Here is a 20538-nt window from a genome sequence, read left to right as displayed (position 1 = left end):
GGGATCCCTGACATGCAGGTTTATTTATCCAAAATACTGTGACTTACTTTATATGGAACTAGATTTGAAATTGGATGTCATCTGATTTTAGACTCACCCTAATGATTACAATTGGTGAAACATTCTTTCAACTGGAAGTGCAATTTATTGGGCTTTATAGTGCAAACAAACAAGACCCAGCAGGTAGCAGGAGTGTGGCAATTATGTCACCAGCAGAAGGAGAGTTAAAGAACAATTGAGTCTGTGGAAAAGAAAAATTGAGTCAAACTGTTATGGGAGTTTAGATCTTTCCTACACAGTGGCATAGTTTTTGTAGATAGTGGTGAGGCGGCAGTGCTCACCTCAGACCTCAGAGGAAACTGCCAATGTGACATTGCTTTGACCTTCCAGATTGCTGTTTTAAGTCCCTTGCTGAGTAAAGGAGATCTCTTGGTGGGCAGTAACAATGATGTCTGCAAGCAGTTGCCGACCAATCAAATTGAAATGTTCACGCACAGCAAACCAAGAAGTGAAACGCATCTATCACTTTTAATTCATATTTTCAGATAATGAAATAAAGGTCTGATGATATTCAGACAGAATCTAAAATAAAGATGGATAAAGTTTAAAATAATAAAATTACTTTTAAGAAAGTATGTAAGTTTTTATTGTTGCAGAGAAATATTTAATATTCAACACACAAAATTAGCTTCCCAGGGCCAGTAAGGATGTGGGAGTTAATAGAATTAATACGTTAGCCCCAATAACATCCTAATCTACCAGATTTTAGTTCTTCAAGGGTTTTCACATCAACTCCAGCAAAGAATTCATGAAAGTTCTCACCACATCATGATTGCACTTTGCAGAGATCTCTTTACATCTAACAGGAGAGCTTGGAATCTCAGATAGCAACTTCTGAACTGTCGAGTTATTCAGTGCGTGTTGGAACTCAAATTGCTGTCAATTTTCAATGGAGAATGACGACAGAAATCAACACTTTCGCCATCATTACCACAGCCAAAGAGTATTGTAAACAACTCCATTCATCATAACTGCAAGCCAAAAATTTGTAGCTTGTATAAGGTTAATAAAGCATGTATTAATCAGAAACTGGAAGGTTCCTGGGCTTCATGTCACACATCTGGAATACAAGAGTCGAGGAATCAAAAAAAGCAATTAACAATAGCTTAGCATTTTTCAGAACTCCATAAATAACTCCAGCTGATGAAGCCTGGAGGATGTCTGGTGCTGGCCTAAATATTCACAAAAGAATACAGTACAAATTACTGGCCCGCTAACCTAGAAATCAACTTTGAGAAAAGTTGAAGGGATTATATCTAAGTAGCACCAGGATCATGAAGTGGAGCAGTCAGTATGGTGTTAAAGCTGACAGAATGTGCCATCCAAATCTCTGAGAATTCCTTGAGGAGGCAGTTGCATTCATGGCCTAGGATAGCTCAATGAATAGTTAGCGTGCAGTTTATTTGTTTTCAGTGGTCCTTTTGTGAAGCTTGAGAAATTGATTAGGTTTTCTCCATGGATTAAGAATTGGCTTGTCAACAGAAGATAGATATTGGGAATTGAGGGGTGTAGTTAGGATTGAGCAAAAAAAAACAACAGTTTCATTAGGCCCAACAAACATGTTCTTAAAGATGCTTCCGACCACAACTATTGGAGCTTTGGAGAGTCTGAAACTGCAGCCTGCTGCTGCTATAACACACAATAGATAGGGAGAAACTTCCCACTCATGAAAACATCAAGAATGACAGTAGTGCACAGGTTTTCAGTAGTTTACAGAACAAGGACAAACATTTTTACAGTCAGGGGCTATGGTCAGGATTGAGCTGAAGAGAATGTGATGGAGGCAGGTTTATTTGAGGCATTCAAAAGGGAATTTGACTTATCTGGAGGGCAGGCACATGGCATTTAAGTGAAATGAACATTTGGAGAATCATAATTATGGAGTGACGTAATGAACGATTCTGTGAATATGGGATCTTTCTTTAATGCTTCCATGTGAAGGCCCAAAGATAAAAAGAGCCAAGAGATGGTCTGTTCATCCTTTATTTGAGTCATCCAGAGCAGCTTTCATATAAACAAATAAGTCTTAAAAATTCTTTCTGTAGATTTGGACAGGGTGTTGACCAGTGTGGGAATGAATTTGAGCAGAGGTGTCGAGATCAGCAGTGCCCAACTCAAGACTGACAGGAACTAGATTTTGATCCATGTGATCGGGTTGAAGATTTGTAGGTGTTGACTGTCTAGACTTAAAGCATCAATCAGTACCCCTGGAACTACTCTGCCTGAAAATTGGAAATGGCAATAATCCATCGCGTACTGCTGTTAACTGGACAGAGCCAAGCAAAGGTCCACATTCAGCTGGAGCCACTTAGTCAAGCCAATTTAGAAATGCAGAGTTGCAATCACGTTCTATATACAGACATTTTCCATTCATGCAACACATAAAATCTGTCCCTGCTCTTGGGATGGCTTCTCTGAGGAGAACAGTGAACTCCTTTGTTGCCACTGGATGGCATTAATGATTCCGTTGTGCCTTAGTTTGCTTTGAAAGAAAACCATCTGCCAATTGTAAACTGTAAGCCGTTTTATTCACAGAAACAGCAATAGGAGCAACACCTTGAATCAATTCAAGTGTACAATGTGGAGCCAACTCACAAAGGTTAAGCAGACAAATCAGCCAAAGACTTTTAAAACGTCTTTCCAGTTCTTGAGATCATAACACTTTTCAGAAAGAATTGGAAGACTTATTCCTTAAGCAATAAACTGAATTGCTATTTCAGGAGTCACCAATGGTGTTTCATTCTGTTCCCCACCTCCAGGATAAGCATCCATTATTCCTAGCTTTTGAAAGTTGCTCTGAGAGATGGGGATTGTCTATTTGAGTAATGTTGTCTACCTCAATCTACAAACACAAATGAAGTGATGCTGCCTTGTGATGGTTAATGTGCACAGCCCCACATTTCAGCTGTTTCCACTTGACCCTTTATAGCTCAAGATGTACCTGATTGAATGACAGTAATTATTTCTGTTGGTATGTTCATGACCAGTTTAACCATCAGAATATTTACACTAAGGACGCTTGTCAGGATTACCAAAGCTGTGGGATGTACACCGTACAGGCCAGCTCCTATGGCCAGCACTCAAAACCCAGGCAACTCAGTTGTATTGTACTTACTGACCTTGTTTGTGGTTTCTGAACTTGATGGTTTGAAAACATACATTGCTTCATTGATGGATGAATTCTGCCCCAAAGCATGAAGATCCGTTTCAATGAGATCTTTGTGTGTTCTAATGTAGAATTTATCCACAAATTGGTGTTGACATGATCTTGTTTATCCAAGACCAAGGTTTTTTCCCATATGTATAATAATTGTCATGTAGAAATATGCCACAACGTTTTGGACTGCTCAGATGGTCCATGAGCAATCCTCTCCATTTGCTGAATATTCCATTTCCCAAGGCAATATGATTTACAACTTGAGTAAGTGGCAAAATGATCTGACCGAAACTCCTTAACCTGACTCAATCAGCACCAATACCCAAGTCTAATAAACTCCTATGGACTACAAACACTTGGATACAGTCAGGATGCACCAGAACTACCGCTATATAAACATATTTCCACCTTTTTGGATTTGGTTTCACCTTATGGGTTCAGTCTAATAATGGCCACTGCTACATTACTGTTAGTTGAGCCATAAAGCTACAAGAATTGTTGGACTACCTGGAGATTGTCTGCACTTGTTTCTTGGTGTGGGATAAGATGCGTTTGTGGTGGTATCCCCCTTTGTCTGTTCAAGTCTCTGTCATTCCACCCACACACAAACCTCGGTACCACACTTCAGCCACTCTAAAGTTACGCTGTTCAATCTTAAACAGTTAACTCTGCTTTGGTTAACTGGGTCAGACTGTAGGAATTCAGTACAGAAATTGATGCACAATGATGTCAATGAACCAAATGCAGAGCACCTTAAGAAATCTGTCTGCACGGAGGAACCAGTAGTGGCTTCTATCTGTCCATTCACCACCTTAAAGAAATAACTTGTAGCTTTGTCATTTAATATCTGACGTTGAAGTGCGCGAGAGAGTCAGTGTTTAAAGGGTGAACACAGAGGCACTGCAAGCAACACTTAATAACACAGTGCAAATCCAAGAATGGAAAGTAATAGTTCCTGGAAGCTGTTTCTGATGGAAATCAATAGTTAACCAGCCGTGACCCTAAGGAGCATTCTATTATCTCAGAGACAGTGACCACAGAAGCAGACAAATGTTCTGCAGTAAAGAATTTATTTTCTCATGTCAAGTAATTTTTTTTGGTTGTTGCTGCCTTGCTATTTAGTAGGAACCTTTAAACATTTGCTCCTCCTTTTAAAATATTGCCTTATAATGTATCCAAAAATGCAAGCCACATTAGATATTAGGACAGATGCACAAAAGCTTTTAAGGAATGTCTTAAAGGAAAATAAGAAGAAAGAAATTAGACAGAGAGAGAGGTGTGGAGAGGAAATACCAGCATTTACAACCCAAGCAGCTGAAAGCAGAGCCAGCTAGAGTACATCAATTACTTAATTAATCAATTAATCACTGGAACATAGGAGGTTGAGGGGTGACCATATAGAGATTTTTAAAATCATGAGAGGTATGGACAAGGTGATTGACAGGCGTGGTTTCCGAATGATGGAGGATTTCAAGATTGGGGGCATATGTTTATGGTGAGAGGAGAAGGATGGGAGAAGCAATTTTTATTTTACAGAGTAGTTTGTGGAATGTACTGCCAGAGGAATTGGTGGATGCCAGTACAGTTACAACATTTAGAAGACATTTGGATAAGTACATGAATAGGAAAGGTTTGGAGGGATTGGGCCAAGCACGGGCAGGTGGGACTGGTTTAGTTGGAAACATGGTTAGCATGGACTGGTTGGACCGAAGAGTTTGTTTCCATGCTGTATGACTCCATGGGATGTTCAGGAGACCAGAGTTGGAGAGACGAAAGGCTGGAGGAGATTACCACGTTAGTGAGAGGCAAGGCCATGGAATGATTTCAAAACAATTTTTCTAAATTGAGTTGTTCCTGGTTTGGGAGTCAGTGTGGTTCAGCAAGTACATTGATATAAGGTGAATGGGACTATGTGTTAGGATATGGGCAAAGAATCCCTATAGTGTGGAAACAGACCATTCAGCCCAACAAGTCCTTACCGACCCTCCAAAGATCATCCCACCCACATCCATTTCCCCTACCCTATCCCTGTAACCCTGCATTTCCCATGGCTAATGCACAGAACTGAAACATCCCTGAACACTATGGGTAATTTATCATGACCAATTCATAGCTTGCACACCTTTGGACTGTGGAAAGAAACCAGAACATCCGGCAGAAACCCACGTAGACATGAGGAAAACGTGCATCTCCTCCCCACAGACAGTAAAGGCTTAGCTGAGTAGAAGATTATGGGGAATGGAAGGTGGGAGACTGACCAGGAGAGTATTGGAGCAGTCAAGTCTAGAGGTAACCAAGGCGTGGATGAAGGTTAGAAACATTGGAACAGTTTTAACACACCTAATCGCTCTAGTATACTCGGCCATTCATTCAGATCTTGGTTGATCTGTGATCTAACTCCATATACCTGCTTTCACCCAATATCCCTTGATATCTTCGGTTAGCAAGCATCTGTCAATCTCAGACTTAGCCTACCCTCTCTTTAAAACCAGTACATCCATCATAATGTGTGGTATCCAGAACTGCTCTCCGTACAAATGTTTTATACAGCTGTAATGTCATTTCTAGACTCCCTGTTCACGCTTCCATGGCATATTGACTAACGCTGCAAATACAGTGATATGATCTTTGTGTAGCTGGTGTCCAGCACTGATGTGCTCAGTACTGCTCTTGCCATTTGCGAGATTGTGCTATTGCCTTTGTCCAGTAGATATCCTATGAGAGTGTTTGCATTTACAATTATGCATAGGTACCTTCATCTCTTCTGTTCTGTTATGGGAGTTTGTACTGCACAACCGCTGTCTGGAAAGGGTTGTTGAGAGAACAGCAATGACTTTAATTTCCCGTTCTGTGTCTCAGTATAGTGAACAAATGTGTGCATAACAAGCAGTGTTCTCTCTAACTTGTCGTTAGTGTTGTTAGCTGTCTTCCATATAATGCTTACTAGCCAGCTATCCTTGCCAGGTACTTGTTAACAAAAGTAAGCAGAAGCTAGCCTTTTAAGTTCATTTTCATATGAGTGTTAAATCTTTTACACATGCTGACCAAAAGACATAGGAGCAGAAGGAGGCCATTCAGCCCATTGAGTCTGCTTCACCACTCAGTGAGCTCAAGGCTGATCTGATCATTCTCAACTCCATTTTCCTGTCTTTCCTCATAACCCTAGCTTTCCTTACTGATTAAAAATCTGTCTTTCTCAGCATTGAATATGTTTAACAATCCAGCCTCTACAGCCTTCTGTGGTAAAGAATTCCACAGATTTACTATCCTCTGAGAAGATGTATTCCTGTTCATCATTTTTACAAGGACAACCTTGTCTTAAGCCCTCTGCTCCTCAAGTCTCCCTCAAGGGAAAATAACCTTTCTGTCTCTACCCCCACTCCTGTCAAGCCCCCGAAGAATCTTGTATGTCTTAGTAAGGTCACCTCTCCTTCTAATTTCCAACAAGTGCAGTCCCAATCTGTTCAACCTCTCCTTATAAGATAGACCCTTCATACCTGGAATCGACCTGGTTGAAATAAAACGCTTTCCTGTATCTTTTTAACCTTGACTTCATACAAATGAATAGACTTACACCCAAATGGAGGAACTGCAACAAAGACATGTAAATGGGTTGAACCCTTGGCTTGTCAGCAGATTTAAAATTAATTAGCTTGTCTGTTTCTTATGTATGTGAAGCTACATACCACCTTCCTCATTAGCTGGACAATTAATTTATTGACTAATCTCAAAGGATTTGACAGCATTTGCCAGGACATAAGATTAGATTAGATTACATTACATTACAGTATGGAAACAGGCCCTTTGGCCCAACAAGTCCACACCGACCTGCCGAAGCGCAACCCACACATACCCCTACACCTAACACTACGGGCAATTTAGCATGGCCAATTCACCTGACCTGCACATCTTTGGACTGTGGGAGGAAACCGGAGCACCCGGAGGAAACCCACGCAGACTCGGGGAGAACGTGCAAACTCCACACAGTCAGTCGCCTGAGGCGGGAATTGAACCCGGGTCTCTGGCGCTGCGAGGCAGCAGTGCTAACCACTGTGCCACCATGCCGCCCACTGGTCGCTCATCTCATTGCATTCTGGATTCATTCTTTAAACTTGTTTTTGAGATCCCCTGAATGATCCACAGTACCAATCAGTAAGGAGACCAGCCAATGCTCAGCCATGAAACAGTGACCTAAAACGCTTGTCTTGTGTGCAGAATATGACCTATTCAAACTTTTACTTCTGTGTCAACTTCTTTTATTTCTGGTCTGTTATTTCAGATTACCTTCAGGCTGTTGTGCAAGCTTTGATTAATGGTCTCCTAAGGACAATCTTAAATTGCACCTTGGTAAATTTTATCTCAGAGAATCATGGGTATAGGTATTCAACCCTGCATTGCACTTTGGAGAGGATTGCTTTATTAATAGACTATCGCACTAGTTATGATCAAATGAAGGGTATTTACCAATCGAAGCAATTGGTTTGGAGAATTGGCCAATGTGGGCAAAAGTGAAGACTGCAGGTGCTGGAAGTCAGAGTCTACATTAGAGTGGTGCTGGAAAAGCACAGCAGGTCAGGCAGCATCCGAGGAGCAGGAGAATCCACGTTTCGGGCAAAGACCCTTCATCAGGACTGAAGGCAGGGAGCCCATTTATCTCTCAGCCCTGGAGCCTCCCTGCCTTCAGTCTTGATGAAGGGTTTTTGCCCGAAACGTGGATTCTCCTGCTCCTCGGATGCTGCCTGACCTGCTATGCTTTTCCAGCACACTCTAATGTAGACTTTGTTGGCCAATATACCTGGTGCGCCACAATACCTCAGCTGAAAAGTGACATGAGGAGGAACTCATCCTGCCTATTTCAGCGACGGGTTGTAATGCTGGGAAAGTAGGATTGGTGCTAACTTGAAATGTTAACGCTTAGAGCTTGTCCGCGCAGAACGTTGGAACTCGCTGGTACCGTTCTTGGTGGGAGCTGGAATGTTACAGTCGGTCAGGTCTCTGAGACAGCTAGAGATGTGGGTGAAACGCCAAATCTTCTCTGTGCAGGTTCCGGCCCATTCGAGGGGGATCTCGTCACGACGGTCGCGGTCCACGAGGCAGAGAGGCTTTCATGAATATGGATGAGTTCATGGGCGATGAGGAGTTTGAGCAAGCGGAGGAGAACGTAAGGGGCCGTGACCCCGGAGGAAGAGGACGGGGTCGCGGAGCAGTGCGAGGTATAGCTGAGCACGGGTCTCATCTCACTTCAGCAGTTTGTTGGGCCTGTGTTGAGCTGTTGTAGAAATAATAAAAGTGTGGCCAATTTAAAAAAGCATTGCAAATGCACAAAGTCGAAACTGCCACATGTGAACCCTATTATATCTCACGCTGTTGGGGGTTTAGGACTACTCCTGATGTGAGTAAAATAAGTTGGATTACAGATCTAATTGCTGACAAATTTACAGAGCAAGCTTTCAAAACATTGACTCATTGATTATTCTTTTCGGCTGCCCACTCCCTACTGACCCTATTTGCTACAAGTATACTGGGACACACGAACAAGAGTCCCCATTCATGCCTTCTCTGCGATTCTTTTAGTTCATACATTTTATCGCTCAAGGCCCCACCTCATTTTAAAACCCCCCCAACCTTAATCTATAGGTATCAGTTTGAAACCTCCAAGCTCTAGTTTTAAGGTTTTGTCCTCTTATTCTAGACTTGCCCTACCAGAGGAAATCGTTTCTTTCTCTCTTCTCTTTAATTGTCTTTTCTAACCTCATGATTGCCGCATGAGAGTGAGGTACAGGACGCCCCGGATTGATTCTGCTGCTGATGCTTTGTTTCATTTTTGATGTTCCAGGTGGGCGGGGGGGCCTCCTTCCTCTACCTGGCCATGAAGAATTCCCTCGCTTCGAGGGAGGCCGGAAATCGGAGAAAAGGCCGCTGTCTCCAGGAGGTCACCGCGACGGCTGGGGAGGGCGAGGAGATCGAGGGGAAATCCATGATGCCAACAGAGAACCAGGTTTGTTCTGGAGGACCCTTAACCTTCCACAATTAAACATTGTCCCTTGGAAAGGTAAACAGAGCCCCTGTGGTAGGCTCAAGAGGGTCAGTTGTGTGTGCACCTTCCACATTGTGTGTCTAAGCCACTGTATACACGGATATATAGATATACACGTCCATGTGACTGTGTTTGAAAGCTGTTTCTCGTTTCGTGGAGCTATAATTCTCAGAGTTTGCAACAAGTAACCTGGTTGTGGCATTTTAAGCTGCCTTGAACTAAAACATGTTGATTGTTATTGCCAATTTTTTTAGATTTGTTACACGTTGGTTATCTAACATTTGAGAGGTCCCTACTCAGAATATAACTTGTGATTTAATGTAAAGGGCCTGTACTATGAAGCTTCAGTTCATTTTGTTGCCCTTCACATGGCCAGGTTTGGCTGGACGTGACAGTGTGCCAGTGATTCTCACCAGAACCGCTCGCTTCCTGGCTGCCAACAGGGAGTGACCCCCGTCATTTCATAGCGTAGACGTTGTGTCCCTTCCACCCTGCAGGAGACTGAAATGACGGGGCAGGAAGTCCTGATCAAAGGGATTAGGATGCACCTGGTCCCCTGGTTGAGAATAGTGAGTTTCGGTCTGGGTGGGTGTCCATCCAAAACTGCACCAGCAGCAGGCCACCTGAACAATGAAAGCAACACCCTCTGCCCTTCTAGGGTTTACGGCAGAAGGGAATGCTGTGGAAACCAAGCTCCTGCTAATTTGTGCTGTCCAGTAATGGAGTAGTCCAGTAGCAGTAAGGGATTGTTACCCTCCCTGTTACCGCACAAAGGTGTACAGAGTAGCACAGCCAAGGTTGTCATCGGGGTGCTGAGGCAGGCAAAGTGGAAGATTTGGTCTTCGCTGATGATGTGAGAAAGTCACTGGTGTCTGAACAAAGTACCGAAGCTTTTCCTCTTCAAGGGATTCTTTGTTCACTCATGTTTCACTTGAATTGGAACGTCTCAGGCAGGTTCCGTGCACTGCTGCCAGTATCAGGTTAGCACCATACTGTTGCTGTTGGCTTTGCGAAAGGGCTTGTTATGAAATGCTAAGCACAGGATGCCATTTAATGGATGTCCTTGCAATGGATTGTTTTACAGGGCGGAGTGGGCCAGCCTCATCGCCCCGCATGCCCAAGTCTGGCCGTAGCAATTCGCACGAGGGAGACCGACATGATGGTTTTCACCGAGACGACGGATTCAGTAGCCCTGGAGGACCCCCTCCTCGGGGTGGAGCTAGGGGTGGCCCCAACTGGGGAAGGAGCGGCAAGGCCTCAGGTCCTGGGCCACGCCGAGGCTCCTCCAGAGGCAGCAGAGGGAGATGAGTGAAGCAGCAGCAGCAGCAGCAGAGAATCGATATGACTGAAGACCCCCAATGACCCAAACAGTCTCAAGTGGAACTTGTGCGTGCGGCCAGTGTGCAGGTCTGGCCTCGGAAGAAGCAACGGTCGTTCCTTTTTCATTTTTGTACAGTTGGCAGCAGTGTTTGTTGTTAAACTCCAGCAGTTTTAGTGTTGTGGGCTCTGGAGCTTTGCCACACACAGAGAATATGTGTCAGAACAGAGCGGCTCTGACTCCATGTACAGTTTGTCTCTAGTGTCATTTTGTATGACTACACAATATAATTTGTGCAAAATTTAACAAAAGACAATATGGAAACTGGCCTGTATTTATTTATTTTGCTAGACCTCTCACCCACCCACCCACACATTGCTTGACTGTCTTGCGAGGTCCCTGTCTGAACCACAGATTCAGATCGAGATGCTGTTTTAACATAGTAGTGCCAAGCTCATGTGGTCAATGGGTTTTGACGATGACTCCAAGGGGATAAATATGTTAAAAGACAGAAAGCAAGTACTGACAGGCAGCTTGGAAACACTGCATGAATGATCAGAGTTTCTACGGTGTTGGTTGAGGGTCAAATGTTGACGAGAACTTTGGAATAGCAACTTCCAGGAAGTGCCATGGCTGTGATCATACTCACCTCAACAGGCAAAAGAGCCTTGGTTTAGTGTCATCAAACAGATTTGTGACAATACAGAACTCCCTCTGTATTGAATTGTCAGCTTAGGTTATGTGCTCATATCCTTGGAGTACTAACATCTGAGCCACATTACCCCACACACTGGGATATTGCAAAGATTATTCAAAATATGTCACAGGCAAAAGTAAAGGCATCTCACATCCAGGTACGGGCAGCAAAGTCACAAGTGCAGCGAGAGATGGATGCCAGTAATGCAAAAATGCAGATGTGGGATTGTGCTAATGTAGTAATATACAACAACAAAAGCAGAAACTGCACTTTTGATGAAGAGTAACCAGACTCAAAACATTAATCTGCTTTCTACCCACAAATGCTGCCAGACCTGCTGAGTTTCACAAACAAGTTCTGTCATTGCTTCAGATCTCCAGCGTTTGCAGTTCGTTGTTTTATTTTGGTACTGCAATATATAGCAGCTTGTAATATATAGTTGCTGCCAATGCAATGGTAGCAGAAAGACATTATTTGACCTGCATATAATTCATTGATGATGCAAAGGCAGCTGCAGTTTTTGTAATTACAAAAAAATACGTATGGGTCTTGTAGAAACATTGCAAATTAGGTGCTAGCTGAACTTTACAAATACAAGCAGTATGAACAGTGCAGGTATTGACTGGTAGTGCAAGGAGAGTTTTAGAAAGTGCACAGTAAGTGGTCACGTTAGTGTCAGCTTGTTAATTATATGGAATGGTAGTGGTTTCTGAGCCAGTAACTACTCATTAAAATAGTCCTTTCAATCTACCTTGACACAGGTCGCACTGGATATCATGGACTGCTTTGCGTGAGCTTGATTATTTTCCACCGGTTTACTTGAAGCTTTCAGAGCACTGCTCCTTCGTCAGTCTTCACCTAACAAAGGAGCAATGCTTCAAAAGCTTACAGTTTCAATTAAATCTGTTGGACTATAACCTGGTGTCATGCGTCTTCTGACTTTGTCCACCCCAATCGAAGACCAGCATCTCCACATCATTGCATGAACCTATCCAGTGTACATTACATTTGTTGCTTCGTTAATTTGGCAAGTCATTCTTTGATAACCTTTATTCTCAGGAATCCTGAATGTTATTGACACAGGAGACACAAGGGAAGATCTTTTCCATAATAAAGTAAAGCTGATGCCTGTGCAGGTCGTTGTACTTTGGCAAACCTCACACAGAATAGCACTAACTAAGTCAACCCGCCTTTCCCCTCCATTGCTTCTCTTCCATCTTGCTAATCCTTTCCAATCTATGTGTTTTCTGATCTAAAGCAAGTTATAAACAAGTACCTTTTAACTTTAAGGTAAAACCTTCAGTGATTTCATGGGAGCAAAAGCAATAATTACAAAAGTTACAGGTTTACCTTCAATATTCTTATTGGTGCAGTGGTGCCAGTCATTCCCCTGCATACTCTGAGAGTCTCGTGTTTAAGGATGTGTCTACATTATCTGATACTGACCGACAGGCATTTGGTGCACCTTCCTTTATTGGTCAGAATACTGAGTATAGGAGTTGGGAGGTCACATTGCAACTGTACGGGAGGTTGGTTAGGCCACTGTTGGAATATTGCGTGCGATTCTGGTCTCCTTCCTATCGGATGGATGTTGTGAAACTTGAAAGGGTTCAGAAAAGATTTACCAAGGATGTTGCCAGGGTTGGAGGATTTGAGCTATAGGGAGAGGCTGAACAGGCTGGGGCTGTTTTCCCTGGAGCGTCAGAGGCTGAGAGGTGACCTTATAAAGGTTTATAAAATCATAAGGGGCTTGGATAGGGTAAACAGACAAAGTGGGGGAGTCCAGAATTAGAGGGCATAGGTTTAGGGTGAGAGGGGAAAAATATAAAAGGGGCCTAAGGAGAAACCTTTTCACACAGAGGGTGGTACATGTATGGAATGAGCTGCCAGAGGAGGTGGTAGAGGCTGGTACAATTGCAACATTTAAAAGCCATCTGGACGGATATATGAATACGAAGTGTTTAGAGGGATGTGGGCCAAGTGCTGGCAGGTGGGACTAGATTGGGTTGGGATACCTGGTTGGCATGGGCGGGTTGGACCAAAGGGTCTGTTTCCGTGCTGTACATCTCTATGACTGCATTATTAATGGTGTAATGATAGTACTCTTTTGCAACTTGATTTCATCTGACTCCGAAGTCTCATGAGGCCAACTGAGAAAACACTTTGGAAGATAAAGCCAGAGATGAATTGCTAAGCTGCTTTATTTTGTAGTCAGTGAACATAAAGTGATTGGACTCAACATCTTCAATAAGCACAGCATTTTTGAACATAATATAAAAATAGAGTGAGTACACTTCACTTCCCCACATCACTGGGTCAGTTAGCTTGATTGAAGCTAAACCCTAACTAACCTGCACTGTCTCTGGGCCTGGCCAAAGCTTGTTATCTTCGCCTTCTGTTTAAAAAAAAATGACTGACAATTTGTGCGGCTCTCACTCATTTTATTACCTTGTGTATCACTTCCAAAAGGTGGGGCCTGGCAAACACCTGGATGTGGAGGCATGCAAACGGAGTCAGTCGGGGCTGTGCATTCCGTAGGCTCAGACAAACGGGTTTATTTTCATCAAAGCCAAACCGATCAGCGTTTTTATCCCTCCTGCTTTGTTCCAAATATGTGCGAATCCCCACTTTGCATGAAATAAGCCAGCAATTAAAACAAGCTCTTTTGTCAGCTCCTTTCTGTGGATAAAAATGATCCAAAAGTCGCAATCAGACGGTTAAGAAGAGCCAGTGAAATGTTTGGACCTGTTGAAGGAGACAGGCTGAGGTAGAATTCCTGTGCTCAAACTGCAATAGAAATCCTACCTCAAAAGGTTGCATTGAGTTACACTTTGATAACTGAAATTGACAAAATTCCTCTCCATCTTCGCAATTACACTTTAGAGTATTTGATCTGATGGTTGTGCTACAGTTTTAAGAGATAGAAATGCTAATTACTCACTGTCTTAACAACTTGAAGCAGAGTGACCCAACTGAATCTGACACTTGGGTTCTGAGATTCTTTATAACTGGATTCATGGATCTATGGTATCAGAATTCCTTATAGATTTACCATAATACTTGCTGTCATGTCTCCAGGGCAAGTTTTGACGTTGGAGGGTTCCTGCAAAGAAGTAATTTTCAATGCCTTTTCTTGTACAGCTGCCAAGAAAGTAAATAGACCAGTCACTTTTGGATAAACAGCTAAACTATTTCTTAGAGCGAAAGGAATGATCTTAAGATATTCTTAGGCAAGCGCATCAATAGCTTCACATATGCCATAAGAAATCATAAATCCAAGTACAGCATCATTAACCTCAGCAACTGGAAGATCTGCCAATAGCATTCAACCGTGCCAACTGACAGCATTTTTGAAGTTTATGACTCATGGTATAAACCATGGAAAATATTAAACCTTTTTTAACTTGCTGCACCAGTTACTTATCCATCTTCTGCTGCTTTGTTGCTGTCGGCTCTGAGTTAGGAACACTGAAAGCTGCAGCTTGCATGACGCCTGTCTCATTCTGAATCTGTCACACACTCACAGTGTGGCTTATGAGGTTATTGGTGTGCGGGTCACTTGGGAGAGATGCTGACAGCTGGTTCTGTGAGCCACTTATTTGAGTAGATTTTCTACCTCCAAGCCTCCTTCAATTGCTAGTTTGTAGTGCTTGCTAGTGTTAAATAGCAAAGAGTTAACCACTAATGGATCATCAGCAGAAGAGGCATGAATGTGACGAACAAGTTACATTAAAATAATATGGAAGTGCCGGTGTTGGACTGGGGTGGGCAAAGTCAAAAATCTCACAACACCAGGTTATAGTATTTGAAACTGCAAGCTTTTGGAGCCCGCGCTCCTTCCTCGTACAGCTACTGAGAAAGAACACACCAGTCACAGAATTTGTAAGTAAAAGATCAAAGGGTCCTCCAACTTATGCAAAGATATTCAACAAACCTCAATGACTATCAAACGACAGTCAATGTAGCATTTTATAAATTCCTACTTTGGAAATAAAACCAATCTGGTTCCAGGATGAGGTGCAAACAGACTTGAAACAGGGCCTCACATGCATTGTCTGACCCGAGGTGTCACCTTAATTCTGATAAAACCTGAAGTTATCTTGGGGCAGTGACTTGAAAGAAATTCTGGGATTTACATATTAATCAATTGGAATTAATATGCACCTCCATTCTAACTGATTAAAGACTTAACAGCCATCTCGGTTTGTTCAATACATTCACATAAGTTATATGACCCTCTGATCTTTTACTTACAAATTCTGTGTCCGATGTCTTCTCTCTCACCAGCTGCCAGAGGAAGGAGCAGGGGCTCTGAAAGTTTGCAATTTCAAGTAAACCTGTTGGACTATAACCTAGTGTTGTGATTTTTGACATTAAATTAACAATAGATAAGAGACTTTACTATCACCTCAAGAGATGGTGACTATGTCTGTGCTGCATGATTGTGGAACTGAGAAACCACAAGCTAAAACGACTGACTAATTCCTCCCAAAGACAGTCATGCATCTTTCAGTGAGGCCAGCTATTCCCTGTTAAGGAACTGTTCTGTACAAGTTCCATAAGGGATAGAACAGAAATCTTTCAGATTCAGTTCAACTGGCACACGTGCAGGAAATTCCCAGCTTCTCTGGTCTCTCACCATGGAATTTCTTCTGGCTACATCTTGGAGTGCCACCTTATTTGTGGGGGAGTTTGATTTTCACAGCAATTCAACAACGTTGATGTGAAGGAATTAGTTCATTTCTTTCTGCCTGGCCGGGAACATAAGGAAAACAATTGGAAAAAATGATGTGAGCAACTAGTTATATTAGTGCTGAGATTTTTTTATAAGACGAGGCTTAGCTCCCTATGTTTGCTCCTTCTTGATTTTCAGATTTAACCAATCCAATATCTGTTCATTTAACAGTTTGGGCATTTTAGCTGATGGAGAATTATGTATCGTACATATCTGTGACTGGCGATCTGGCACACTGACTCACGACACTTCGAGGTCACATTGTGTGCAAGGTTTTGAGGAAAAAGCACAAGTTAGGCATGAGGTAATGATACTCGTTTGAAGAGCTGGTGCAGGTACAATGGGCCGAATGGCCTCCTGATTCATAACAGTTCTGTGACTGAGTGTCGCACAAGGTATAAGATGGATGAGAAGTGTTACCTGGCAGTAACATGGCACAACCAACAGTGGTCCTAATTGTACAAAGCTTGGGTCAAATTGTACAAAGAGACCTCGGAGTACAGATTGATAGCTCCTTGAAAGTAGAGTTGCAGGTAGACAGGATAGTGAAGAAGGTGTTTGATACACTTGCTTTTATTAGTCAGTCATTGAGTATAGGAATTGGCACGTCATGTGGCAGCTGTACAGGACATTGGTTAGACCAGTTTTGGGATACTGCTTTCAATTCTGGCCTCCCTGCTCTAGGAAAGATGTTAAAGTTGAAAGAGTACAGAAAAGAAATTACATGGATGTTGCCAGGGTTGGAGGGTTTAAGCTATAGGGAGGGGCTATAGGGAGGGGCTATATGGGCCAAATGCTGGCACATAGGACTAGATTGGGCGGCATGGTGGCACAATGGTTGGCACTGCTGCCTCACAGCGCCAGAGACCCGGGTTCTATTCCCGCCTCAGGCGACTGACTGTGTGGAGTTTGCACGTTCTCCCCGTGTCTGCGTGGGTTTCCTCCCACAGTCCAAAGATGTGCAGGTCAGGTGAATTGGCCATGCTAAATTGCCCGTAGTGTTAGGTAAGGGGTAAATGTAGGGGTTTGGGTGGGTTGCGCTTCAGCGGGTCGGTGTGGACTTGTTGGGCCGAAGGGCCTGTTTCCACACTGTAATGTAATCTGTAATTTGGGATATCAGGTCGGCATGGATGAGTTGGACTGAAGGGTCTGCTTCCATGCTGACATCTCTATGACTGAATGATTTTCATCATTGAGGCTTCATTTTAAAGGAGTCTTTTGGCAACTGAAGCTGGGCGTCATCTGAGATTGTTTCTTGATCATTGTCCCCCCCCCAATTCTGTGGGACGCAAGAAGGCTCTGACCCTTCATCTAGGATTTTTAGTTAAAGGTTGTTTTCAATGGAGCAAAGTCTAATGACCCCTCCACTCTGTTAAATCCGCTTGAACAGGAATGCCAACCCCTGGAAAAGGGGTCACCGAATTACTCTTAATCAGATACTTTAGACATGGAATGAGGAGACCCTTCTCCATACAGAAGGGGATTGAAAACGAGGGGACTGCCTCCTCCCCCCAAAGACTGTGGATCTTAGGGGTCGATTGAAATTTCCTTCTGAAATTGCATTGTATTGGTAGAGGAAAATGGAGTTAAGACATAAATCAGCCACGGTTTAATTAAATACTGGAGCTGAACAACCCGGAGATCCAATTTCGTTATGACACAGTAAGAGGCCATTTGTTGAGAAATCTGGTCAGTCCCACTTGTCCCTATTTCCCTGCAATTTAAGCTGTGATCTAGTTCCTTTTAATGGGAAATGGGAGCAAGAGTAGACCAGCTCACCAAGCGTGTTCAGTCATTGAGTCAATCATGGCTGATGATCTATATTGACGCTGTTTCCCCACTCTCTCCCCATATCACTTCATATCGTCAGTTTTTAGAGATTTCTCAGTCTCAGCTGAACACCCTCTGTGACTGAAACAAAGACAAAAATTGCTGGAAAAGCTTTTAAGGGAAGGATTACTCAACCCAAAAAGTTAACTCTGATTTCACTCCACAGGTGCTGCCAGACCTGCTCAGCTTTTCCAACTGTTTCTGTCTTTGTTTCTGATTCACAGCATCTGCAGTTCCTTTGGTTTTTACCCTTAATGAGTGAGTCTGGAGCAGAGAATTCCAAACATTCACCAGTCTCTGAGCATGGACATCCTGCCTCATCTCAGGCCTAAACAGCCTCCCTCTCCTTCTGAGACACTGCCTTCTAAATGGGGAGCTTTCCAGCCCGTCATGCCCTGTAAGAATTTCATATCATCACCACTAATTCCTCTAAAATCCACAGAAAACTGGTGCAGCCTCCACAATCTCTCCTCATAGAGTCATAGAGATGGACAGCACAGAAACAAACCCTTCGATCCAACCCGTCCATGCCGACCAGATATCCCAACCCGATCTAGTTCCATTTGCCAGCACTTGGCCCATATCCCTGTAAACACTTCCTATTCATACACCTATCCAGATGCCTTTTAAATGTTGCAGTTGGACCAGTCTCCAACAATTCCTTTGGCAGCTCGCTTCACACACACCACCCTCTGTGTGAAAAAGTTGCCCCGTAGGTCCCTTATATATCTTTCCCCTCTCCCTTCAAACCTATGCCCTCAAGTTCTGGACTCCCCCACCTCCCTGTTCAGCTTCTCTCTAAAGCTCAACCTCTCCAACCCTGGCAACATCCTTGTAAATCCCTTTCAAGTTTCACAACATCTTTCTGATAGGAGGGAGACCAGAATTGCACGCAATATTCCAACAGTGGCCCAACCAATGTCCTGTCCAGCCGCAACATGACCTCCCAACTCCTGTACTCAATACTCTGACCAATAAAGGCAAGCATTCCAAACACCTTCTTCAATATCCGATCTACCTGCGACTCCACTTTCAAGGAGCTATGAACCTGCACTCCAAGGACTCTTTGTTCAGCAGCACTCCTCAGGACCTTACCATTAAGTGCATAAGTTGTGCTCTGATTTGCCTTTCCAAAATGGAGCACCTCGCATTTGTCTAAATTGAACCCCATCTGCCACTCCTCAGCCCATTGACCATCTGATCAAGATCCCATTGTGCTTTGAAGTAACCTTCTTCGCTGTCCACTACACCTCCAATTTTAGTGACATCTTCAAACTTACTAACTATACCTCCAATGTTCACATCCAAATCATTTATATAAATGACAAAAAGTAGTGGACCCAGCACCGATCCTTGTGGCACTCCACTGGTCACAGGCCTCCAGTCTGAAAAACAACCCTCCACCACCACCCTCTGTCTTCTACCTTCTTGAGTCAAACCCCACAGGAGTAACCCTACAGGAATCCCACTCTATGACCAGTGCTCCTCTTTAATCAGAGGTAAAGATGCTATAACTGATGTTCTTTGGTATGACCACACTATCACCTTGAAGGGCTGTTTGTAACAAAGTTTTTCCTCATGTCAGCCCCTATGTAGGGGCAGAGATCCCTGTGACAATGACTAGTAGTTTCAGTGTGATGTGTGAGGTGTAAGTCTGTATCCGGTGCCCTGTCCGTTAGCAGAGTGTTGGTAAACCCTTCACATACAACAATGGGAGTGGGCTGAAGGAGAGTCCAGGGTACTCACAACAACACCTTCCATTCTGAGCTACTCTCTGCCTGTGTTCAGTGTGCACCTACACAATCAGGCAAGCACCTCGGGTGCACTGATGGGCTGGAGTAGCACAGCACAGACCAATACAGTCCAACTCCGCAGTCCAGCTCAGCCCAGGATAGACCAGCCAGATCCCACCACCAGGGATATATTTCCCTCCCCTCCCCTATCAGCGTTCCGGAAAGACCACTCCCTCCATTACTCCCTCGTCAGGTCCACACCCCCCACCAACCTAACCTCCATTCCCGGCATCATCCACTGCAACTACAAGAAATGCAAAGCTTGCGCCCACACCTTCCCCCTCACGTCCCTCCAAGGCCCCAAGGGATCCTTCCATATCCGTCACAAATTCACCTGCACCTCCACACACATCATCTATTGCATCCTCTGCACCCGATGTGGCCTCCTCTACATTGGGGAGACAGGCCGCCTTCTTGCGGAACGTTTCAGAGAACACCTCTGGGACACCCGCACAAACCAACCCAACTGCCCTGTGGCTGAACACTTTAACTCCCCCTCCCACTCCGCCAAGAACATGCAGGTCCTTGGCCTCCTCCATCGCCAGACCATGGCAACGTGACACCTGGAGGAAGAGTGCCTCATCATCCGCCTAGGAACCCTCCAACCACAAGGGATGAATGCAGATTTCTCCAGCTTCCTCATTTCCCCTCCCCCCACCTTATCAGTCCCAACCCTCGGACTCAGCACCACCTTCTTGACCTGCAATCTTCTTCTCGACCTCTCCGCCCCCACCTCCTCTCCGGCCTATCACCCTTACATTAACCTCCTTCCACCTATTGCATTCCCAATGCCCCTCCCCAAGTCCCTCCTCCCTACCTTTTATCTTAGCCTGCTTGACATACCTTTCTCATTCCTGAAGAAGGGCTTAGGTCTGAAACGTCGATTCTCCTGCTCCTTGGATGCTGCCTGA

The 20538-nt window shown here is 43.9% G+C and overlaps 1 protein-coding gene across 1 annotated transcript in view; it reads left to right on the top strand.

Annotated features, from left to right (window-relative positions):
• wdr33 (WD repeat domain 33) overlaps positions 1 to 10883 on the top strand; it is a 104090-nt gene extending 93207 nt beyond the window's left edge. Inside the window, exons 19-21 of the mRNA XM_043701765.1 lie at positions 8261 to 8430; positions 9054 to 9215; positions 10339 to 10883. Of these exons, the coding sequence (XP_043557700.1) occupies positions 8261 to 8430; positions 9054 to 9215; positions 10339 to 10562 (556 nt within the window). The 3' untranslated portion in view covers positions 10563 to 10883. The remainder of the gene's footprint in view (positions 1 to 8260; positions 8431 to 9053; positions 9216 to 10338) is intronic.
• The last annotated feature ends 9655 nt before the right edge of the window (positions 10884 to 20538 follow it).

The sequence above is a fragment of the Chiloscyllium plagiosum genome, chromosome 13 (assembly GCF_004010195.1).
Source record: "Chiloscyllium plagiosum isolate BGI_BamShark_2017 chromosome 13, ASM401019v2, whole genome shotgun sequence".
Classification (NCBI taxonomy): domain Eukaryota; kingdom Metazoa; phylum Chordata; class Chondrichthyes; order Orectolobiformes; family Hemiscylliidae; genus Chiloscyllium; species Chiloscyllium plagiosum.
Note: the sequence above shows the minus strand (reverse complement) of the source record. Positions and strands in the feature narration are given on the sequence as shown.